Source organism: Nannospalax galili, unplaced genomic scaffold, assembly GCF_000622305.1.
Source record: "Nannospalax galili isolate Female #2095 unplaced genomic scaffold, S.galili_v1.0 scaffold888, whole genome shotgun sequence".
Taxonomy (NCBI): domain Eukaryota; kingdom Metazoa; phylum Chordata; class Mammalia; order Rodentia; family Spalacidae; genus Nannospalax; species Nannospalax galili.
Genome location: NW_008357921.1, coordinates 229,200 through 249,757, shown reverse-complemented (window position 1 = coordinate 249,757; position 20,558 = coordinate 229,200). Strand labels below are relative to the sequence as shown.

Below are 20,558 nucleotides of genomic sequence, written 5' to 3'. Positions count from 1 at the left end.
TTTTATGTGTACATTTGTGTGCCTGCTTGTTTGTAGGTACACTACATGGATGCAGTACAGTACCTGTAGAGGCCAGAGGGAATGTGAGTTTCAGGCAGTTGTGAGCTGTCCAGTGTGGGTGCTGGAATCTGAACCTGGCTCCTTGGCCAGAGTAGCAAGTGCTCTTAACTGCCAAGGCATCTCTTCAGCCCTCTCCCACATTTTTAATTGGGTTGTTTGTTTTCTTGATGTTTAGTTTTTTTTTTTTGGTTTTTTGAGACAGGGTCTCACTATGCAGCCCTGGCTGGCATGGAACTTGCTATGTAGGTCAGGCTGGCTTTGAACTCACAGAGATCTGAGATTTGTCTGCCTCTACCTCCCAAGTGCTGGGACCAAAGGTGTGTGCCCCCATGTCTGGCATTAATGCTTAGTTTTTGAGTTCTTTGTGTATTCTAGATACTAACTCTGTCAAATATGTAGTGGGCAAAGATATTTTCCCATTCTATGGGCTGCCTTTTTACTTGAATGGTGGTGTCCTTTTCCATACAGAAGCCTTTTAGTTTCATATGGTCCCATTTGTCAATTGTTGGAGGTCCTGTTCATAAAGTCCTTTCCTGTGCCTATAAATTAAAGAGTATTCCCTGTTTACTCTTCTATCAGATTGAGGGTGTCAGGTCTCAGGTTGAGGCCTTTGATCCATTTGGAGTTGAGTTTGTGCAGGGTGATGCAAATCAAGGAAATGCAAATCAAAACTACTTTGAGATTTCAGCTTACCCCAGTCAGAATGGCTAAGGTCTCTAAAACAAATGAAGACAAAAGACTGCATGGATTGGAGAAAGGGGAACACTTGTTCACTGCTGGTGGGAGTGTAAACTAGACCAGCCATTCTGGAAATCAGTGTGGAGTTTCCTCAAAAAGCTGGAAATAGATCTACCACATGATCCAGACAGAACACTCTTGGGAATTTACCCAAAGGACTCTATATCTTACTACAGAGATACCTGCCCATCCATAGTCACTGCTGCTCTATTCACAATGGCCAGGAAATGGAAACAGACTAGATGTTCAAGTGATGTATGGATAAAGAAATGTGATATCTTTATACAATGGAATATTATTCAACTGTTAAGAAAAATGAAATTAAAAAATTTGCAGATAAATGGATGAAGCCAGAAACAATCATCCTGAGTGAGGTAACCCAGACCTAGAAAGACAAATGTTGCATGTTCTCTCTCATATGTAGATGCTAGCTTTGAATCTTTAGATATATGTATGTGTTTTGTTTGGAGAATAGAGAGAGGTCAGGAAACTAGTAAGGAGCCATAGGGATGGGGAGGCTTTTAAGGGAGGGGAGACAATGCAGTGATATAAAGGGGAAAGGGAAATAATGGAACAGGAGGGTTAAATGGGTGGGGAATGGGCAGGCAGGGCAGAGGACACAGTATGAGAAGGACAACTGATATTAAAGGCCTTTTGAAAAAATTATGGAAAACTACTACTTCTTAAAATACATATACATACAAAAAGATTTTAAGTGGAGTTATCCTATAATGGGGAAACAATGCCCTTACTAGACACCACAGGATAGCAAATAAAAATCTCATTGCCAGGAATCCTCTTTTGGACTTGATGGCCAATGGGCTCCCATGGACTCCCAAACAATATTGGCTATTGCTACTGCTCTTGACTGACCTCCAGAACTTGATGATAAGATCCTATTGCTGAAGGCACTACATACTTGAGTCATAGTACATGGAGAAGTCAAGCTGGTACTGACCTCGAAGCTTCATCCCTACTCATTAGCTTTTGTAGTGCTAGAAGGTGCTGGGTAGACTATCGAAAGAGAAAATGTAATCATCAGTCTTCCCACTGCCTTGGCAAAATATGCCACTAGTGCTATAGTGGCCTGAATGTTATGGAAGTAGCCACTTTCTGATTGGATTTAAGGCCTGCTCCACAAAATGGAACCTATACCTGGCACCATTATCAGGGCCAAGAACCTGTGGCTAGATAGATCATAGACCCTAGGGGAGACTCTACTACTGTTATTTTGCTTAATGGACATAGTGCTAAACCAACTCTCAATGACTTATCACTATACCTAGAGATTAGAGCATCTCTCAACCCCCATCAGAGAATCTCTCTCTCTCTCTCTCTCTCTCTCTCTCTCTCTCTCTCTCTGTCTCACTATGCAGCCATGGCTGATCTGGAACTTGCTATGTAGACCAGGCTGTCCTTGAATTCATGGAAATCCACCTGCCTCTGCCTCCCAAGTGCTAGGATTAAAGGCATGTGCCACCATGCCCAGTGAGACACTTCATTTTTTAGTTAATGTTAATGAACACAGAGAACTGGTCAAGGTTCAGAGAATAAGAGACTGTGGAGTGCTCAAACCTAAATGGGATGTCTATATAACACTCCTCTCCCTGGGGCTCAGGGATCACTGTGGAAGAGGTGGCAGAAAGATTGTAAGAGCCAGAGGTGGTGGGTGACTACAAGGAAACTGTTTTCCAGACACAACAGGGCAGTTACACAGATGAACTCACAGTGGGTGTGACAGCATGCACAGGATCTGTGCAAGTTCAAGCCAGACAAAATCTTGGCATTGAGTGGGGAGGTGGGCATGAAGTCCCACTTCTAGGTAAGGAGTTGTTAGCAATTGATACCTGTGGGGAGAGGGAGAGTCAGTTTTCTTTAAACTGACTCTTTCACCCCTGGTAGGTTGACCATGCTCAAGGGGATGGACCCACACCCAAGAGAATTTGAGCAACACAAATCAGACCTGATGATGGATTTTGAAAAAAAGGGATTGGAGAGATAGCTCAGGGCTTAGGAGTGCTTATTGTTCTTGCAGAGGTCCTGGTTCAGTTCCCAGAACCCACAGGGCAGCTCACCACTTGTAACTTCCGTTCTAGGGCCTCTGACCTCCATGGGCTCCTGCACACGTGGTATACACACACACACACACACACACACACACACACACACACACTAAATAGTTTTAAAAAAGAGGACACAAAGTTGCAGGGGGGATCTGAGAGGAGACAGGGGAGAGGGGCGAATATGATCAAAATACATTGTATGAAATTCTCAAAGAATTAATTAAAATACTATTTTAGAAAAGAGTTCAGATCCCAAGTCTAAAGCCTTTTCCATTAATGCCTCTCACTATAAACTGGGCAAGGCACAGGTGCACCCCCAGAGAAGAGAGGCTTTTTCAGTCCTAGATGGGTAGAAGAATGCCTGGTAGAGCCCATTGTTCAGGTCTTCTGGCCCCACCCCAAAGGCTCTGGTGATAGGCCTGTAGATATTCTGGGAGATGTTAGTTGTGAGATCAGAGTTTGTGCATCTGATCATATGCTGTCAAAGGGTAACTATGAACATTGGAGTCTTGACTAAAAGTTGCTTTGGAAAGCAAATGTAACCTAATGCTCCAGTAGAAAACTGATAAAATCCACATGAAAATGAAGCCATGGTCATTTTACACTGGACACCTTCAGCATACAAGCTAAAGGAAGTTCATCCATCCATCCACCCACTCATTCATTCCTTTGCACATGGTTTTACAAGTCTCGGCAGTACCTAAATTTTGTAGAGGTTGACTGGTAAAGCCTTGCCTGCCTTCATATCCCCGTTCAGCAGATGTGCACCCAACTGAGACAGCAAGACAGAAATCAGTGAGTTCTAAATTGTGCAGGTCCCAGTGTGGGAACTGAGAGGAGATGTATGCCTGAGCTACGAAGCTGTGAAGGAGGGATCTGCCTGGGCACCTTCACTGGAAAATGAAAGCACATAAGCCAGCTTGGCTGAAGTGCGTCCTGGGGAATATGAGGCTGAATAGGGAACTGGGAACGTAAAAATTGTGTGCAAATGTTTGGGGAGTCACTGACATCTTGGTGTCTTGCATGAGGATTTCACGCTCACTCTGGTTTCATTACCAGTGCTGTGAACTGGGAGCAGGGAGTAGATGTGAAGAATCACTGCAGGGAGGAGAAAGAATGCCATTTCCTTTAAAATGTGCCATGTTAGAGCTATCAATGCCTTGTGACTTTGGTTGACTCAAGTTTGAATCTTTGTCCCTTTTGGTACTCAACAATGTAGCAGTCATCTCTTGACTGGTTTTAAGTATCTGATACCTTGGTACAGTTCACCCTCAAATCAGATACTGGAGCTAAGTAATAAACACCAACCCATCAACAGTCATGGGAATGCCTCCCCCAGTAAGGAGCTTTCTTTCACCTGTTGACTGTATTTAAATGACATGAATAGTGCATCTACAAGTTCTTACATGGACCAGAAATACCTGTTATGAAATGTGTTGAATCCTTCCATGCCATGCCTTTCCCACCCTTATCTCTAGGCCTTCAAGGATGCTCAGGACTCTGAAGGAGGACCGGGTCACCTTGCAATTACCTTTGCCCAAGGTCAGCATCAAGTTTCCTACCTTCTGGCCTTTCCTCTCTTTGGGGGTTGGGAACTAGAGCTCATTATATGTAACTAGTATCTGAACCCCTATGCCAAGAACCACATTATGTGGGATTTGTGCTTTGTTTCTTTTTGTTTTCCTTTAATTAAAAAATATTGTATTTATTATTTTTATTTTTATGTGTATGAGCGGATTGCCTGCATGTATGTGAGTGCACCCATGTTTTGCAATGCTACAGAGGTCAGAAGAGGGCTTTAGATTCCCCTGGAATTGGAGTTAATGATGGTTTGTAGCCACTATATGGGTGCTGGGAATCGAACCTGGGTCCTCTGCAAGAGCAGTCAGTGCTCTTAACTGCTGAGCCATCTCTCCAGCCCCCTGTTTTCCTTTCATTTTTTGAAGAGTGTTTTTTGAAACTCTGAGCTTAGGCTAGGGGGAGGTTTTATTTCACCCTCCCTAGGGCTGATGGCGGAGAGGAGCCCATGCATCTTTGGAGGCCACAGGGGTGACCTAGCAACACCTCCAAGCCCCTGCGCAGTGATGCTACTGGCCACACCTCTGCAGCCTCCCACCTGCAGCTGCCGATTTTCTGCTGGATCCCTACAGAAACGGGAGATTTTCTTGATAGAGGGGTTATCCTCTTGCCTCCCATGGCACCACACTTTATCCCTTAGGACCTGTAGAATTCATAGTGGGAATAGTGGGGGTGCACTGGAATCAGCGTCTGGCCCCCGGCATATTTCCTTGGAGTGGGGAATGGCTCTGTGTGAAGAGTCTCTCTTGTTTCTACTGGTGACTGTCCAAGGACTCAGAACAGAGAAAGATGGGCCCAGGAGCCTGTCCAAGCCACACAGAATAATATCCTTAAAGGGTGGCAAGTCTTAGGAACAAGATGATAAAAAAATAGAGGCCCATAGAAATCCATGTTATAACTCCCTGTAACTTGACAGTATGTGCCTCATGTCATCCAACTAGATGAGGGCTTTTGAAAGAGACAGAATGCTGCTCTGGCTGATAAGCCTTCCCTTGACTTCAGGAGATAGTGCTTATTGTAGTGAGGTATGGTGTGCACTCAGTGAGGAAAGGGGGTGAAAGGTGAAGAGAAGGCAGGGAGGGAACTTTGGGTACTTTGAAGACTAGCCATGCCTCTGGCCCCTGACCTAACCCCAGGAGTGACTCCTGATCATACAAATGGCCCTAGGAGCAGTGAGAGCTGCTACCAAAGGTGTCCAGTCTCTTGATCCCCCCTCCTCCCAACTGCAAGGTACCGGAGAGTCATTTCTCACTGGTGACCTCTACAAAACTGGGAAGGAAGTCTGGGTCTGTGGGACCCTGACCCCAGAAGTGACCTTCCTCCAGGGGAACAAGGTAGACACATATACTGCACACTAAACAATCTCTAGAAGACTCTGTGGTCCCTAGAGAACAGAGCCAACAGACCCAGTGAATGGCCCAGACTTTGCTTCAGCAGGTGTGAAGTCGACTTTGTAGGGACATTTCTGGTGGGCTCACCATGTCTGTGGTGGTAAGGAAGCCAATTTCTTGGGCAATGGAGCCAGCCTACTTGGATCTAGTTCCAACACTGGCTTACTAACATTATGGTCACTGGCATGTCTACCCTCTGAAGGAAAGTCAGGGTAGTTATGGTTTCAACCACATGGGTGTGGCTGTAAGGGTTAAATTAGTCCCCCCCCCCCCATGCCATTTAGAGCAGGGCTCTTCAGGTTGTAGGTGCTGAGAAGTGCTTGCTATGACAGTGGTGATATGCATCATTTTACCAGGGCATCATCAGACTCTAACAATTGATTTGGGACTAGGTAAAATCAAGGATAATTGTACCTCAAAGCAGCAGCAGCAGCAGGCGGGGGCTGGGGGGTGTAGTTTACGGAGTGTAAACTTAGCATTTACAAGGTTCTAGGATTTGATCCCCAGCATTGTAACCACCACCACCACCACCACCACGCACACACAAAGAATAGTAGGAAGTTTTGGAACTATCCTAACTCAGAGGGTTTTTTTTTTTTTTTGTCTTTTTGAGACAGGGCCTCCCTGTAGCCCCAGCTGTCTTGGATTCACTATGGAGACCAGGCTGGCCTCGAACTCACAGAGATCTGCCTGCCTCTGCTTCCCGAGTGCTGGGATTAAAGGTGTGCGCCACCATGCCTGGCCCCCTAACTCAGAGTTTTAGTAACACAAATGTGAAAGCAAGAAAGAACACTCCGCCCCCATCTGAGCACAGAGGTTTTAAATCAGAATAAATGGCGAGTTGGCCCCAGGATGTGGAGATGAGGCACAATGTATACATAGTTTTTCCACATGATTTCAATTAAACCACAGGGAAGAACTATGTTCCACATCATAATGCCAAATACAGGCATGCACTTGAAACACAGCTTTATGGAAACATACCTACCCCGACTTCTTAGATACACTGATACTTTTCTTTTTAAATTTTTTATTTTTTTGTTTATTTATATATTGTGTGTGTGCACACACCATAGTGCATGGAAGTCAGAGAACTAGCAGGAATCAGTTCTCTCCTTCCACCATATGGGGTCCTAGGGATCAAACTCAGGTCATGAGGCTTGGCAGCAGGTGCCTTTTCCTGCTGAGCCATCTTGCTAGCCCACTTTTCTTTATTTTTTAATGCAGTAAGTTGATGTCGTGACCCATCAATGGGTGTAAGAAGGAGGCGGTCTTTTCTTCTCTAGATGGCCCTCATGGTCTCTCAGGCTTTTGGATAGTTCCATTAGAAGTTACATTCTACTTTTGGGTATGCAGTGGGTGTTCAGGAGCCATGTTAGAGCGAGGCTTCTCTCTCTAAAACCAGAATGGCAGTTGTGACAGACAGGTCAGAAGGCAGGTACCCGGCATTCTAGCTTCTCCAGCAGCACACAGAATAGTATGTACATGGAATATGGAATAGTACATGGCACATTCCTAGAATCTCAGAACTGAGGAGGCTGAGGCAGGAGGATCATGAGTTTGAGGCAGGCTTGGTCTTATATAGTGAGACTGTCTTAAAACAAAAACCCAAACTGGACCCAGTCTCTGTGTCCTGAGGCTTAAGTATTAGTACACCAGGGTATCTCTTGACAGAATAAACAGGAGCTCTAGCCAAAAACTGGAACCCTCTTTGGGGAGTGGAGAGGTTTATCACTTATCTCGGGGTCTCTCTGTCTCTCTGTCTCTGTCTCTCTGTCTCTGTCTCTCTCTGTCTCTCTGTCTCTCTCTCTCTCTCTCTCTCTCTCTCTCTGGTGTATTCATGCCTTTATGTGCATACATGTATATGTCAGTGCACTCACTCAAGTGTGTGCATGTGGAGGTCAGAGGTTGATGTCAGGTGCTCTCTACCTGGTGTTTCGCACAGTGTCTCTCGTTGAGCCTACAGCTGTTTCAGCTAGACTGGTTGGTCAGTGAGCCCCCAGGATCATGTCTCTGCTCACTCCCAGCACTGGAGTTACAGATGTACACTGCCATTTAGGGCTCTTATGAGAGAGCTGGGGATCTGAATTTAGGCTTTCATGCATGCACAGCTATTACCCACTGAGCTGTCTTTTAAGTCCCTCTTTTGTTTTCTTTAAAGTAACAAAGTATTGAGAATTCCTGGTATTGTGGTAATCTCTCACCTTGGGAGAGAAAACAACACTGTAGGAAATCACAAAGTCACACCCTGTCCCAACCCCCTGGCCAGCACAGGAAGCATGAAAGTCATTTCCTAAAAATGGTTGGTTGCTTTTCAATCTTCCTTAACCCAAGAGGACAGGTGCAGAGGGGTCATCACATGATACTGAAGTTGGGGTAGGGAGGGATACCTAACTGACTCAACAACTGGAAGAGAAACGCCTGCATGTTTTCTCTGAGGGCCGAGTTCTTAGTGGCTGTCACTGTCCTGGATGAAGCTTTCATCCTGCAGGTTCAGCACAGGATTGTCAGAAGGGAGATCTCTCTGTTTCTGTGACACGATCATCTTGGATTCCTGCCAGCTCACCAGCTTAGAAAGTCCACCTTCCACTGTGCCTTATACTGGAGCAGGGTTCTCAGGCAGTGAGAATCTTCAAGGGCATGATATCACTCCACAGTGGCCACTTTGGCTTTAACTGCTAGAGAGCCTTGCTGGGGAGGGCTGAGGTGGAGGCTGGCAGAAGACAGAATGCCTTCAACTTCCAAGGTCATGACTGGAACAGGGAAGCAGGTCCAGATTCTCCCTGTTTAAAAGAAACCAGGCCCAGGCTTGTTTGTCATTCGACAGATATGTACAGAACTAGCATATGTACAGCAACATAGCATGCATGTTGCTGGGCCAGGGATATAGAGCTGCCCAGAGCAAGGTCTTGCCCAAAGCTTCTGGACTTAGAGGGGAGAGTGGGGGTGGGGGGAGGGGAGAGGAGCAGAGGAGGTGAGGACACAGTCAACATATGAGTATGATCCTCTCAGGTAATGACAAGTGCTCTGTAGGACTAGGATGGGATCACTGGATAGAAGGTGGTGCAAGTGGGGGTGAAGACTACTTTAGAGGTAAGAATAAACCTCTCTGAGGAACTTGGGCTCAACTTGAAAAGATGTAACAATGCATAGTTTCCAGATGAGACTTTAAGAACAAAATGCAGGTTCCTTACCCTCATCCTAGAGTGAATGGAGAATTCAAGGCCAAGGACAAGGCCCAGGAATTTGTCTTTTTTCTTCCAAATAATTTCCATGAGTTGCAAAAGGGACTTTTTTTTTTTCCCCTTCAGATTTATTTTTAGAGAGGATCACTCCTCTGAACTGCAGGGTCCTTTCTAACACCTAGAAATTGCAGTTCCAGAGAGGGAGCTTCCCACTGGGAAGGGAGAGGAGCAGGGGTGGCCTGCTCAGACCATAGTCTGCAGGTGAGGAAAATCAGCACAGACATCACTACAACCAGCCCTCACCATACACAACCAGGTCCAAAGCTTAGCTCTAGTGTCCTCCCCTCTTTATGCAGTCTCAGGACAGCATTAGATCTATCTTTTGCTTTGGGAACTATTCTGTCTACTCATAACTTAGGCCTTGGTGCCCTAGCTCTCTTTATCCCACTTTAGGGACCATTGGCAACTGATGGGGTGGGGGTGGGGTATTTAAACTCAAAGCAGAGGATGGGTGAAAGTGCCCCTTGATTTACACAAGCAGCCAGGGATCTACAAGCCTGTCTGACAGTGCCCTGGGGCCAGAGCACACCCAAGAAAACTGTCTTCTAGGAGAGCTTGGCAAGGGGAATCTGGAAACCTGTCATTACCTGTGACTCTTCATCTTCTCCAACGTACATTTCCTGTGCTCTAGTTCCTCTCTGCCTCTGTTTCCCCACCCGGTGGGAATCCAGAGGGAAGAGAGAGCTTGTGATGCGCCTTGGTCAGCACCTTCTCTCTCTCCATCTGGCCACGCCTGTCCAGGGATCTGCAGCGGGTCAGTGTATCTGAGTTCCACCGCCTGGCATGTCCTCGCATAGCAGTGCCTGGAGCGCAGGGTGGTGTCACTGCAGCGGGGGCGGCGGGGGCGGCAAGGTCGCAGTCCCAGGCTCCGTGCTCCGCACAGCCCAGTTCCCTGCACCTGGATCCTCCCTTCGTGCCTGGTGCAGCGCCCGCGCTGGGACTGTACGCCCGAAGCCGACTCACGCTGGTTGGAGCCGCGCGCCCGGGGGCAGAGAGAGGTGGCGGTTCCCAGGGGCACACGTGGGGCTGGGTGCCCAGTAAGCCGCAGTGAGCCGGAGGCATGGGCCAGGCGGCCTGGAAGGGGCTCGTACTAGCGCTGTTCGACTACAAGACAGCAAAGTTTGTGGTCGCCAAGAGCAAGAAGGTGGGAGTGCTCTACCGGCTGCTGCAGCTCTCCGTCCTGCTGTACCTGATCATGTGAGTCCTTTCTCGAAGCCGGGGGGGGGGGGTGGGGGGGGGGGGCACAGGGGCCTTCTCTTGGATCCTGGAATCTACCCGCACGAGGGTGGCTGGGGCCCCTGCCTTGGAGTGGGTCCTCATGGGCCCTTGGATGAAGGGTGAAAAGGGGGCACTCTAGGCCGCCTCTGGATCTCGGCCGCCTCTGGAAGTGTGAACCTAGGGCAGGGGTTCCCGGGCTCCTTCCTCTGTGCCTGGAGCTCCCAGTGTTACAGCCATGGGAAGGGGGCAGGGATGCCAGGGGCTGCAGCTGCTCCCATAGGCCTCCGCTGGCCTGGCCTGACAGCTGGTCAGGCATCCCGCAGGTTATTTATAAGCACTGAGCGGCAGTGTCTTACTCTTGGCCGGCCTACTGGTCAAACTGGCATGTTCTGGAACTCCCAGTCCATAAGCTCACCCAAAACATGGGCAGTTTCTCTGATGTCTAGCTAGGGAGTCCTGTCCAGGGACCCCTACCCTTCAGTCCTGTTGTCTCTCCTCTCTTGTTTCCATCTCACCCAGCATGGCGTGGGCCCACCAGCCCAGGGGGCAAGCTGTTCGAAGTTACTCAACTAGACCTTGGCCTGAGCCTCCCCTTGCTCTTTGGAAGTGAGGAGGCACAGATTGAGAGAGGCAGCCCCTGTGGACAACTGGATGCACCTTCTTTTCCTCATTCAGTAAATGCGAGCAGTTGTTCTCATCTCCTTCTGGGAGAGCAGCCCTGCCCTAGGTAGCCTTGCTGCCTTCTAGAAGCTGGACACATAGCATTTCCTGGGCTTTGGCTTCAGGTCTTTGTACTGCTGTTCCTTGGCTAGCCTTGTTTTTCCTTTTCTGTTGGGCTAGCACCCACTTATCCTCCAGACCTGGGTTCTCCTTCCCTCTCCTTCCCTCCCTGGCATTCCATTCCCATAGTGTCATTATGAGCAGATTTGGAGGAACATTTGTTCATGTCTATTTCTGACTGTATGCCAGTCTGGGGATGTCATGTTGGGAGGGCCCGGTATCAATTCACTTGGAAATAGGTGTGAAATGAACAAGTGAATGTTGAATGAAGGCGATCCTTGAATATCTGCCTAATGTTTCTGATTGGGCCAGGTCCAGTATGGCTCTGCTAAAATGGCTGGTTTGCTCAAGGATCACCACCTTTTCAAAGTTCCTTGAAAATGTGGCAACATAGGGTTCTCCCCCAAACCCTGTCCCAGATATGAGGAAGCAGACAGGTTTTGGTTGGCACCTCTGGATCCCTGGAAAGTACTAGCATACCAGCCCACTCACAGCATGACCCGAGTCAGGTGGCTTCCTCCTCTTTTGACCTGTTTCCCCAGTGAAACCAAGAAGAGTTACCCTAGATGATGTCTAACAGCAACAACAAATTGAGGGATTGTGTTCATGGAGCTTTTGCTTTGTGCTAGGCTCACTGTGTGTGGCATTGACATGGCCATTTCATTAAAAAATATATCTTTTTTGGGAGCTGGAGCGATAACTTAGTGGGCAATAGTGCTTGCTGCTCTTCTAGAGAACAAGAGTTAAGTTCCTAGCACCCATATGGGGCAGCTCACAACCACCTGTAACTCTAGGTTCAGGGGCTCTGACGCCCTCTTCTGACCTCCAAGAGCACTTGCACTTATGTGCACACACATAAACACACACAGCTAAACAACTGGTATCTTTTTAGATAGGTGTGGTGGCTGGCACACACTTAAAATTCTAATGCTTGAGAGGCAGAGGATTGCTATGAATTTGAGATCAGCCCGAGTTATACGTTTCTTCATAGTATCCTTTGATGTGCAGAAGTTTTTAATTTGAGGAAGCCAAACTTTTCTGATATATATATATATATATATTGCTGGTTATGTTTTTAAAATTTTAAGTTACATTGATTGATTGATTGATTGATTGATTGATTGTGGGGGGTAGGGGCAGCATGTGGCACAGCACCCATGTAGAGGTCAGAAGGCAACTTACAGGAGGTTGTCCTTTCCTTCTACCATGTGGATTCCAGGGATTGAACTCAGGTCATCAGGCAGCTTGGAGGCAAGCGCCCTTACCTACTGAGCCATCTTCCATGCCTTACTTATGAATACAGGATTTAATTTATTTTTATTTATTTACTTGTTTTTGGTGCTAGGGACTGATACCAAGGTTTTATTCATGCCAGGGAAGCCGTCTGCTACTGTATCTCCAACCCTTTGATTGTTTTAGCAATAAGCACCTAGAGCTTTGGAGGCCCACACCTTTCATCCCTGCTTCTCCATCTTGAGTGCATGAATGCATGAGTGTGGGACAGGTGAACCTCTGAGCTCATTTACCCCAGCCTAGGAGTTGCTGTGATTCCCACTCCAGCTTCGGCCTGGGCAGCCCTGTGGATGAGACCACCTGTTGGCTCCCTTTCTACAGATGGGTGTTTGGAATAAAGAAGAGTTACCAAGATACTGATACCTCCCTGCAAAGTGCTGTAGTCACCAAAGTCAAGGGTGTGGCCTTCACCAACACCACATTGCTAGGAGAGCGGCTCTGGGATGTGGCCGACTTCGTCATCCCATTCCAGGTCAGAGCCCTGGCCTAGGGACCTTGGGGCCTAGTTTGGTGGGGAGTGACTTGGGGTACATCACACAGGAATGAAGCTGCTATGATTGATACCCAGGGACCTCCAACCATTGTCTTCCTGGTCCGTGACACAGACAGTAACCCTGTCTGTCTTTTTCTGCATGTTCCATTCCTACCTCAGTTTCTGTGTCAGGCCTGGCTTCTCTTCTTCCCAGAGATCTTTGCTTTTTCCTTTTTTTTTTTGAGACAGGTCTCTCTGTAGCCCCAGCTGACCTGGAACTCGCTTTGTAGACCAGGCTGGCCTCGAACTCACAAAGATCTTCCTGCCTCTGCCTCCCGAGTGCTGATCTTTGCATTGTTAAGACCACATGGGGACATACAGGTCTATCAGGGATCTGTGATCAGATGACCTGAGGTCTGAACAGAATTATGAGGTGGGAGTTTGTGGGGCTGCAAGTTACACATCAAAGGATATTCACTCAGAAACAGTGGGATCATCAGACAGATGGGCAAAGCCCACCAATTCTGGGGCCTCCTGCTGTCTCCAGTCCCATGCAGAGGCCTACCCCCCGTCCAGGCAGACTCCTCTACAACAGGCCAGGAGGAGTTCCTTAACCTCTTTCTGGCTTTTCAGGGGAATAATGCCTTCATTGTGATCACCAACCTGATCCTGACTCTCAACCAGCGGCAGGGCACCTGTGCTGAGGTTTGATTTGGCATGGGGATTAGGAAGGGGTTGGAGAGCCCCCAGCTGTGATGACACCCCTCCTGAAGCAGAGGCTTGGTTTGCTCCGAGAATGTCAAGATGCTAGATAATTGGTGCATGGTGCGCCTGCAAGTTTTGGAGGGGAAACAATTTTTCTTAAAACTAAAAAAAAAAATTGTGTGTGTGTGTGTGTGTGTGTGTGTGTGTGTGTGTGTGTGTGTATGTGTGCATGAGTATTTTCAGGAGTTATTTTTCTCCTTCCACCATGGGTCCTAGGGATCAAACTCAAGCCATCGGGCTTTCGTGGCAAGTGGTTTTACCCACTGAACCATCTCCCCAGCCTGAGAAGCAGGTTTTAAAAAGGTCATGTGGCCTCAGGTCAGGGAAGGATCCCCCTTCTAGCTCTGATGGGACCTAGCCCTGGGCTGGGGGCAACTCCTCACAGACACCTTTCTTTCCTGGCAGCATGAAGGTATCCCTGATGGAAAGTGTTCTCAGGACAATGACTGCCTTGCTGGGGAAACTGTTACAGCTGGACATGGTGAGGGCCCAGAGTGGCTGGGACTGAAGCAGGGCAAATGGACCAGGACTGGAAGGTTCCTGGCACCATCCCTGTCTCTCCTCTGTAGGACTGAAAACTGGCCGCTGTCTGCGGGTGGGGAACTCTACCACAGGCACCTGTGAGATCTTTGCTTGGTGCCCAGTAGAGAGAAGGATCAAGCTAACGTGAGTGACTGTGGCTTGTGGTCCCAAAGGAGTTGCTAAATCAGACACAATGGGTCCTACCAAAGGCCAGAGGCCTGTACAACTCTGCAAGCCTGGGGAGGGATTAGAGGGCAGGGCCAGGCCTCCTGCTCAGGCTGCCTTGGCCTGGTTTTCAGGGAGCCCTTCCTGAAGGATGCTGAAGACTTCACCATTTTCATAAAGAACTTTGTTCACTTCCCCAAGTTCAACTTCTCCAAGTAGGTGGGGTTTGGATCCTGGGGTGGGGATGCTGGCTGAGAGCTGTCCTGTGGCTGTGCTCAGATTGAGCACAGTGTATACATATATGTGAGTGAATCTCGCAGTGTCATGGAGGTATCCCTTCCTCTATTTGAGGATTGTCTCTGTTCTTGGGGGGAGTAGGATATGAGCTAGGGGAGAGGTCACATCTGGCAAAGGCCCACTGCCTCCTGGGGGGTAGGCGGCAGCAAAGCCTCTCATTTCATGGTTTCCTCCCAGAGACAATGTGCTGGAAACAACCAACAAAACTTACCTGAAAACCTGTCACTTCAGCCCCAAGAACCTCTACTGTCCCATCTTCCGACTAGGGACAATCATCAGCTGGGCAGGGACCAACTTCCAGGACATAGCCCTGAAGGTGGGTGGTGTGTGCTCAGGGAGCCATTACAGGGAGCTGGGCTCTGCAGTAAGAAGGCTCGGTGGAGGGGCACCTGTGGGACCAGAGTGATTTGGCAGACTCACTTGTTCCCAGGAGCTCACTGATCTCAGAGTTAGTTGAGACACATGGCCGGCTATGCCAGGTACCTGGTGGGTAGGTAGTTCTCTGACCCCAGGACATCATCAGAAACAGTTAGAAGGAGCTCCAAGGATGCACACTGATTTGTGTGTAAAGTTACTCCAGAGCTGTGGTCACATCAGTCCAGCTAGCTGACTTCTGACTGACCTGTCAAGCTCTTGTAAGGAGCTTCCCCGTGACTCTTGTCCATCCGCAGACAGCTCTGGCACTCACCCTGTCTCTTGTACCAAGGGCGGTGTGATAGGAATCTATATTGAATGGGACTGTGACCTTGATAAAGCTGCCTCTAATTGCAACCCACGCTATTATTTCAACCGTCTGGACAACAAACATTCAAAATCCCTCTCCTCTGGGTACAACTTCAGGTAACTGTGTTTTTTGTGCTATCTGGTGACCTTGACCATGTTCTGTGTCCTCTTTTGGGTTAAGTCCACCAGTGTTCTCAGGGCCCAGGGGTTGGTGCTGAGCTACCTGGGAAAGCCCTATCTTGGTACTTGGCTCAATGAGCAGTTCTGGACACTCTCCTAGGACTGCTGAGAGAAAGGGTCCTGGGCTTCTGAGAATTCCCCAAAGCTGCCAGGGAGAGAAGATGCAGGCAGATGAGCTTCCCTGAAACCCTTGTCTCCCCAGGTTTGCCAGATATTACCGTGACCATAATGGGAAGGAGTACCGAGACCTGATAAAAGCCTACGGTATTCGCTTTGATGTGATAGTTTATGGCAAGGTATGTGGGCCTCTTTCCTATTCTGAGGGCTGGTGGTTACTGGGCCAGGGAGGCTGGAGAGACTCTGTCTGGAGATCCAGCTGTCACCTGACTGTTTCTGTCTTGCAGGCAGGAAAGTTCAGCATTATCCCCACAGTCATCAACTTGGGCACTGGGTTTGCACTCATGGGTGCTGTGAGTACTTCCTCTGCCTTGCTGGCTTCCTACTCTGAGCAGGGAGAGGGAGGTAACTAACTGGCTGGGAGGAGCATGCCAAGCCCAGAATGCAGAAGGCCCTCGAGGTCACAGGGACATGGGTAAAGAGGGTTCTCTGCTATTTCTCACCCTGCCACCTGCCCCAGGTGGCAGTGACTGCAGTATGTCTCTTTCTAGAGCCACAAAGGCATATGCCTATAGCTCTGGACTGTAAGGTGGGTGGAGTATGGCACAGGTGGATCATCCCCAGTCTTAATGTGGGCTGGGATCTCTTTGGGATCCTGAGTCTAACATTTCCACCTCCACTTCTGCTAAAGGGAGTAGCATTAGGATATGCAGTTTGGGTACTGTTGACATTTATGGCCAGGGAATTCTTTGTTTTAGGGGTGTCCTGCACACTATGTGTAAGAGCATCCCTGGTCTCTACTACTTGGGTGTCAATGGGATACTTCTCAAGTTATGATGCTCAAAAATGTCTCTAGCTGAACCTGGGTTGAGAACCTGTGGCTAAAAGGATGAGAGCAGAGGAGACAGGCTTGTAATTCTTGGGGGGCAGGGTTCGGCTCTTAAGAAATGACTGAGGGTAGGGAAGGGCTTCTTACAAATGCCTGTCATGCCCTTGGTTTTTCTGGGAGAGGTTAATAATGTAGGAGTAACAGGAGTCGTTGGTGGGGGGCTCATACTAACACAGCAAGTTCCTTTCCAGGTTTCTGGTGGCCCCTTCCCTCCTCTGCCTGGGCAGCCCAAGCAGCCATTTGAGGATTCTCTTAAGACCTGGGATTGACTTTTCATTGAGATCAGGAAGACTGTCTTATAACAGGATTCGAAGAGGCTATGCTCCTGACAGGGGATTAAGAGTGAGCCCTGGCTGGGGCTGGAACTCACTATGGCCTGGAACTCACTATGTTACCAGGCTGGCCTTGAACTCACAGAGATCTGCCTGCCTCTGCCTCCTGAGTGCTGGGACTAAAGGTGTGCGCCACCATGCCCAACTATAAAAAAACATTTTTAGAAAAAGGACCAGGTTCACCTGTTGGCCTATCAATCCCTGTTGGCTTCCTTTTTCTGCCTTCAGGAACCACAGCTCTACCCTGCACAATGGGAAGAGTCGCTCTCTACTGGAGAAGAAAAGCATTACACATAACCTCTTATCTGAAGCCCATGTTCCGGAGTGTTTAGTAGGCACCAGCTGGATTTACCCCTGCTTCCTGTCTTTACTTGACCACCTCTGTAGGATTCCTGTTGTTAAAGTTCAGATGCCTTCCAACCCATCTCACACTGACTGCCTCTGGGATTGTTCCAAACCGCAATTGCCACTGTGATGCCTACCCCTAACGTACTAGGACCAATGTCTCCAAAGCATTAAACGGCTGGTTCTCGTCTCCTTTTCTAAAAGTGCAGTTTGCTATTTCCCCACAGGTCCCGTGGAATTTAGTAGTGACAGGCTTGCTCCTCCCTCTGTAATGCCATTCCCAGGTCTTGTATAATCCCAGATTCAGCTCTTAAGACAGGCTGGATGCCCCTCCCCAGGCTGAATGAAGTGCTGTCTCCACTGCTCCCATTTTGTCCCCATTATAGGACAAGTGACTCTGTATCTTAATTTACTTGTCTCCTCTAGCACAGGTCGAGTTCCCAGGTCTCTGTGGTCCATGTCCTCCCTGCACCCCAGTGCAGACCTGACAGGTGGTAGATTTTCAGCAAACGTGTTGAAGAAATTGGATCCAATCAGGGTAGTTTGGGGTGCTTGAGCTATGAGAACAGGTAGTAGTATTCCAGTCTAACTTTTGTCTACTATGGAATGGCTTTGAGCTCCTGGACAATGGTGCCCTCTTCTGGGCTGTTCGCTCATGTGTTAAATGGGGTCATGATGCCCCCCCACCCCCTTCTGGGTTGTTGCAGGATGAAGCTATGATTCTGAGTCAGAACCTCCAACTCTTTTGCAGGGGGCTTTCCTCTGTGACCTGATTCTCATCTACCTCATCAGAAAGAGGGGGTTTTACCGCGACAAGAAGTTTGAGAAAGTGAGGTCAGTTAATCGATGGCCCAAGAGCATTTCGCTGAGTCCTAAGGAGCACCCCAGCCCCTGCTTAGAGCCTCGCCTGGCTGGTCTTGGGTTGGGGTGTGTAGGGGGCATGCTGAGTCCTTGCTTCTGGACTTGGCCTCAGAATACCTAGGGAAGAAGAAGGCTCCCCAGGCTGCCTGGATGGAGATTTGTGTTCAGGTTCTGCCATTGTCTCACTCAGTGATTTTAGTCAAGCCCCAGTCCTTAGACCTTGGTTTCTCCTTTCTCAGTTTTTCTGAAGGAAAAAATGGATTTTTTTTCCCCTCTACTGTGGGGGCCTCTCGGATGGTCTTTGTTATGTGTGCATAACATCAGAAAGCGGAGGTGGGGGATCCTGATGTCTGGGGTGACAGGAAGGGAATGGGGTTCTGGTTGTGGCCCATGGAGAAAGGCTTTGGGGAGGAGCTGGGACCACAATGAGGAACTGGGTCAGGCAGCATATGCTCCCTCAGCCCCAGCAACCTGGACTGTGAGTGCAGGGTGGGCCCTCGAGGTTTACCTGGATGGCTCCAGATGCAGCCTGAACTCCTCTAGTGCAGCCCCACCTGGCTATGTATTGCCCTCTCTGCTGGAAGACTGAGGGCTGCTGGGAAGGGAGTGCGATTCTCTGCCAGTGTCCCAAGAAGCTCATGGTCATTTCCCACCCAGTGGTCACAAAGCTGAGACCCAAGAAGCAAAGTTTGATGTCAAGTCTAAGGATTTGGACCAGGATCTGCAGGATGAACCGCCAGAAGGAAATTCGGTGGGAGAAGCAGCTCCACTCCAGGAACAGCCCCAAGCTCTTTGAGCCAGACAGGTAAGGTGATGGGACACAGCTGGTTGAGGGCTGGCCCCTGCAGAGAGGGGACCACTTGGGATTCACTGAAAGATGTCCAGAACTCCTGAGACCCCCTCCAAGCTGGACTAGGGTGGGTACTGGTGGTGCTGGAGTCTCCCATGAGCCCATCAGCTCCTCACAACCCTCCAGGTCCTCCTGCAAGCCAGTGTAGTCAAACTACATTTCCACAGCCTCTTCTAGTGGTGCTGCGCTGGACCGTTTGTAATATGAACTCATTTAAACAAGGTAACGAGGTGGAGCAGGATATGCCCTGTTTTACTAATGAGGAATCTGAGGCCTGGTCAAGTGCTCATTCCCCACCTCCAAGCAGGTGACTCCTGTGGGTCCTTCTTCTGTGTGGACGTTCTGGAGCTTCCCTGGAGCTGCTGGGAAGCCCTGGTCAGCATGGCTCTTCAGCAGTTGTTACGGTAGCTGTGGAGAGGTAGCCTTGGGTAACCTGGAGGCTCTGGTCAGGCCTGGTGTCTCCCCTGCTTGCTGCATCCTGGGCCTTGTTTACCACATTTTTGTTGTTATTCTCATTTTATGTGGTGGCTTGACAGTGGTGCCTGCTGCTCAGTCAGGCCAGGCCTGTGTAACCCTCTAGTAAGCCACAACCAGGGAGTTCCCTCGCCTAGGATGATCTTTCTTCTGGCTCCCAGCTTCACGCCTTGAGGACTCAGGGCTGGGCAGCCTCCAGCTGGGAGCTGGGCCTGGGCACCAAAAACGCTGAGAAATACCCTATGTCCCGGAGTTCTCTTAGGGTCCCTTGCTCCTGACGCTGTTAGACAAACCATATAACACATCTTTATCTGAATTTTTCATAGTTTATATCCTGGGTAGGGGAAATAGAGTAACTTACAAAGGTGATCACCCAGAACCCCACACCCCACACCCTGTTCCACTTTGTGGCTCTGCAGTCTGCCATTCCAGATGTCTTTCATCCCCTGCCCACATTTTCAGTTAGCTTTCACCCACACCTTGTGGGTCTACAGTCTCACCCCAGGTCTGGAAATGCCCCCTCTTGTGCCCATGCTGGTGAGACACCGGGGTCACTTCCAAGATGGTGCCAATGCTCCTCCCTCTGTTGCTAACTCTCCACAGCCAATTCTCTGCAGCAGTTCCCACCTTTCAGAGGAACATGTACCCCTGGGGACACACATGCCCATGGACAGTTATTAGTTTTTTGACCTGTCTTGATTTTGAAATTGAAACATGCATATCTAAGATTTCAAAGCTGGCATCCAGCTATGAAAGAGAACATAAAATGTTTATCTTTTTGTGTCTAGCTTACCTCAAACATGATGACTGTCTCCATTAATCTGTAATTTCATAATTTCATAATTTCATTTTTCAGAGATGAATAATATTCCATTATGTGTATGCTCTCCACATTCACTATGCATTCATCAGTTGATAGTCATCTAAACTGTTTTTAATTCCTGGCTATTATAAAAAGGGCAGCAATGAATATGTATGAACAGGTATTTATGTAACCGTGTATAGAGTCTTTTAGGTATATGCCCAAGAGTTTTATGGCTAGATCAAATGATAGATCAATTTCCAGCTTCTTAAGGAATTTCCACACACATTTCCATAGCAGGTGCACCAGTTTACACTCCCACCAGCAATTTATAAGTGTTACCCTTCCTCTCCAGCCTTCCCAGAATATGTTATTTGGATTTTATTCATTCTGACCAG

At 48.6% G+C, this 20,558-nt stretch overlaps 1 protein-coding gene across 2 annotated transcripts; it reads left to right on the top strand.

The window, feature by feature from the left end:
• The first annotated feature begins 9,696 nt into the window (after positions 1-9,696).
• Positions 9,697-19,106, top strand: P2rx5 (purinergic receptor P2X 5). 2 transcript variants are annotated; one of them, XM_008855660.3, is made up of 13 exons: positions 9,698-10,272; positions 12,688-12,838; positions 13,472-13,543; positions 14,009-14,084; positions 14,173-14,269; positions 14,425-14,505; positions 14,765-14,903; positions 15,294-15,427; positions 15,693-15,786; positions 15,895-15,960; positions 17,925-18,007; positions 18,692-18,839; positions 19,011-19,106. In XM_008855660.3, exons 1-12 carry the CDS (start codon positions 10,136-10,138, stop codon positions 18,828-18,830), a joined length of 1,269 nt encoding a protein of 422 aa, XP_008853882.1. In that variant the 5' UTR covers positions 9,698-10,135; the 3' UTR covers positions 18,831-18,839; positions 19,011-19,106. The 2 variants fall into 2 exon arrangements, with proteins under 2 accessions (XP_029413318.1, XP_008853882.1); XM_029557458.1 differs by lacking the exon at positions 14,425-14,505 and having other exon boundaries at positions 9,697-10,272.
• The last annotated feature ends 1,452 nt before the right edge of the window (positions 19,107-20,558 follow it).

Excerpts from the sequence above, each read along its gene's own strand:
- P2rx5 (XM_008855660.3), top strand. The coding sequence starts at position 10,136 with ATGGGCCAGGCGGCCTGGAAGGGGCTCGTACTAGCGCTGTTCGACTAC. Across the intron at positions 15,787-15,894 it reads ATGTGATAGTTTATGGCAAG|GCAGGAAAGTTCAGCATTAT; the intron begins GTATGTGGGCCT and ends TCTGTCTTGCAG. Across the intron at positions 18,008-18,691 it reads AAGAAGTTTGAGAAAGTGAG|TGGTCACAAAGCTGAGACCC; the intron begins GTCAGTTAATCG and ends TTTCCCACCCAG.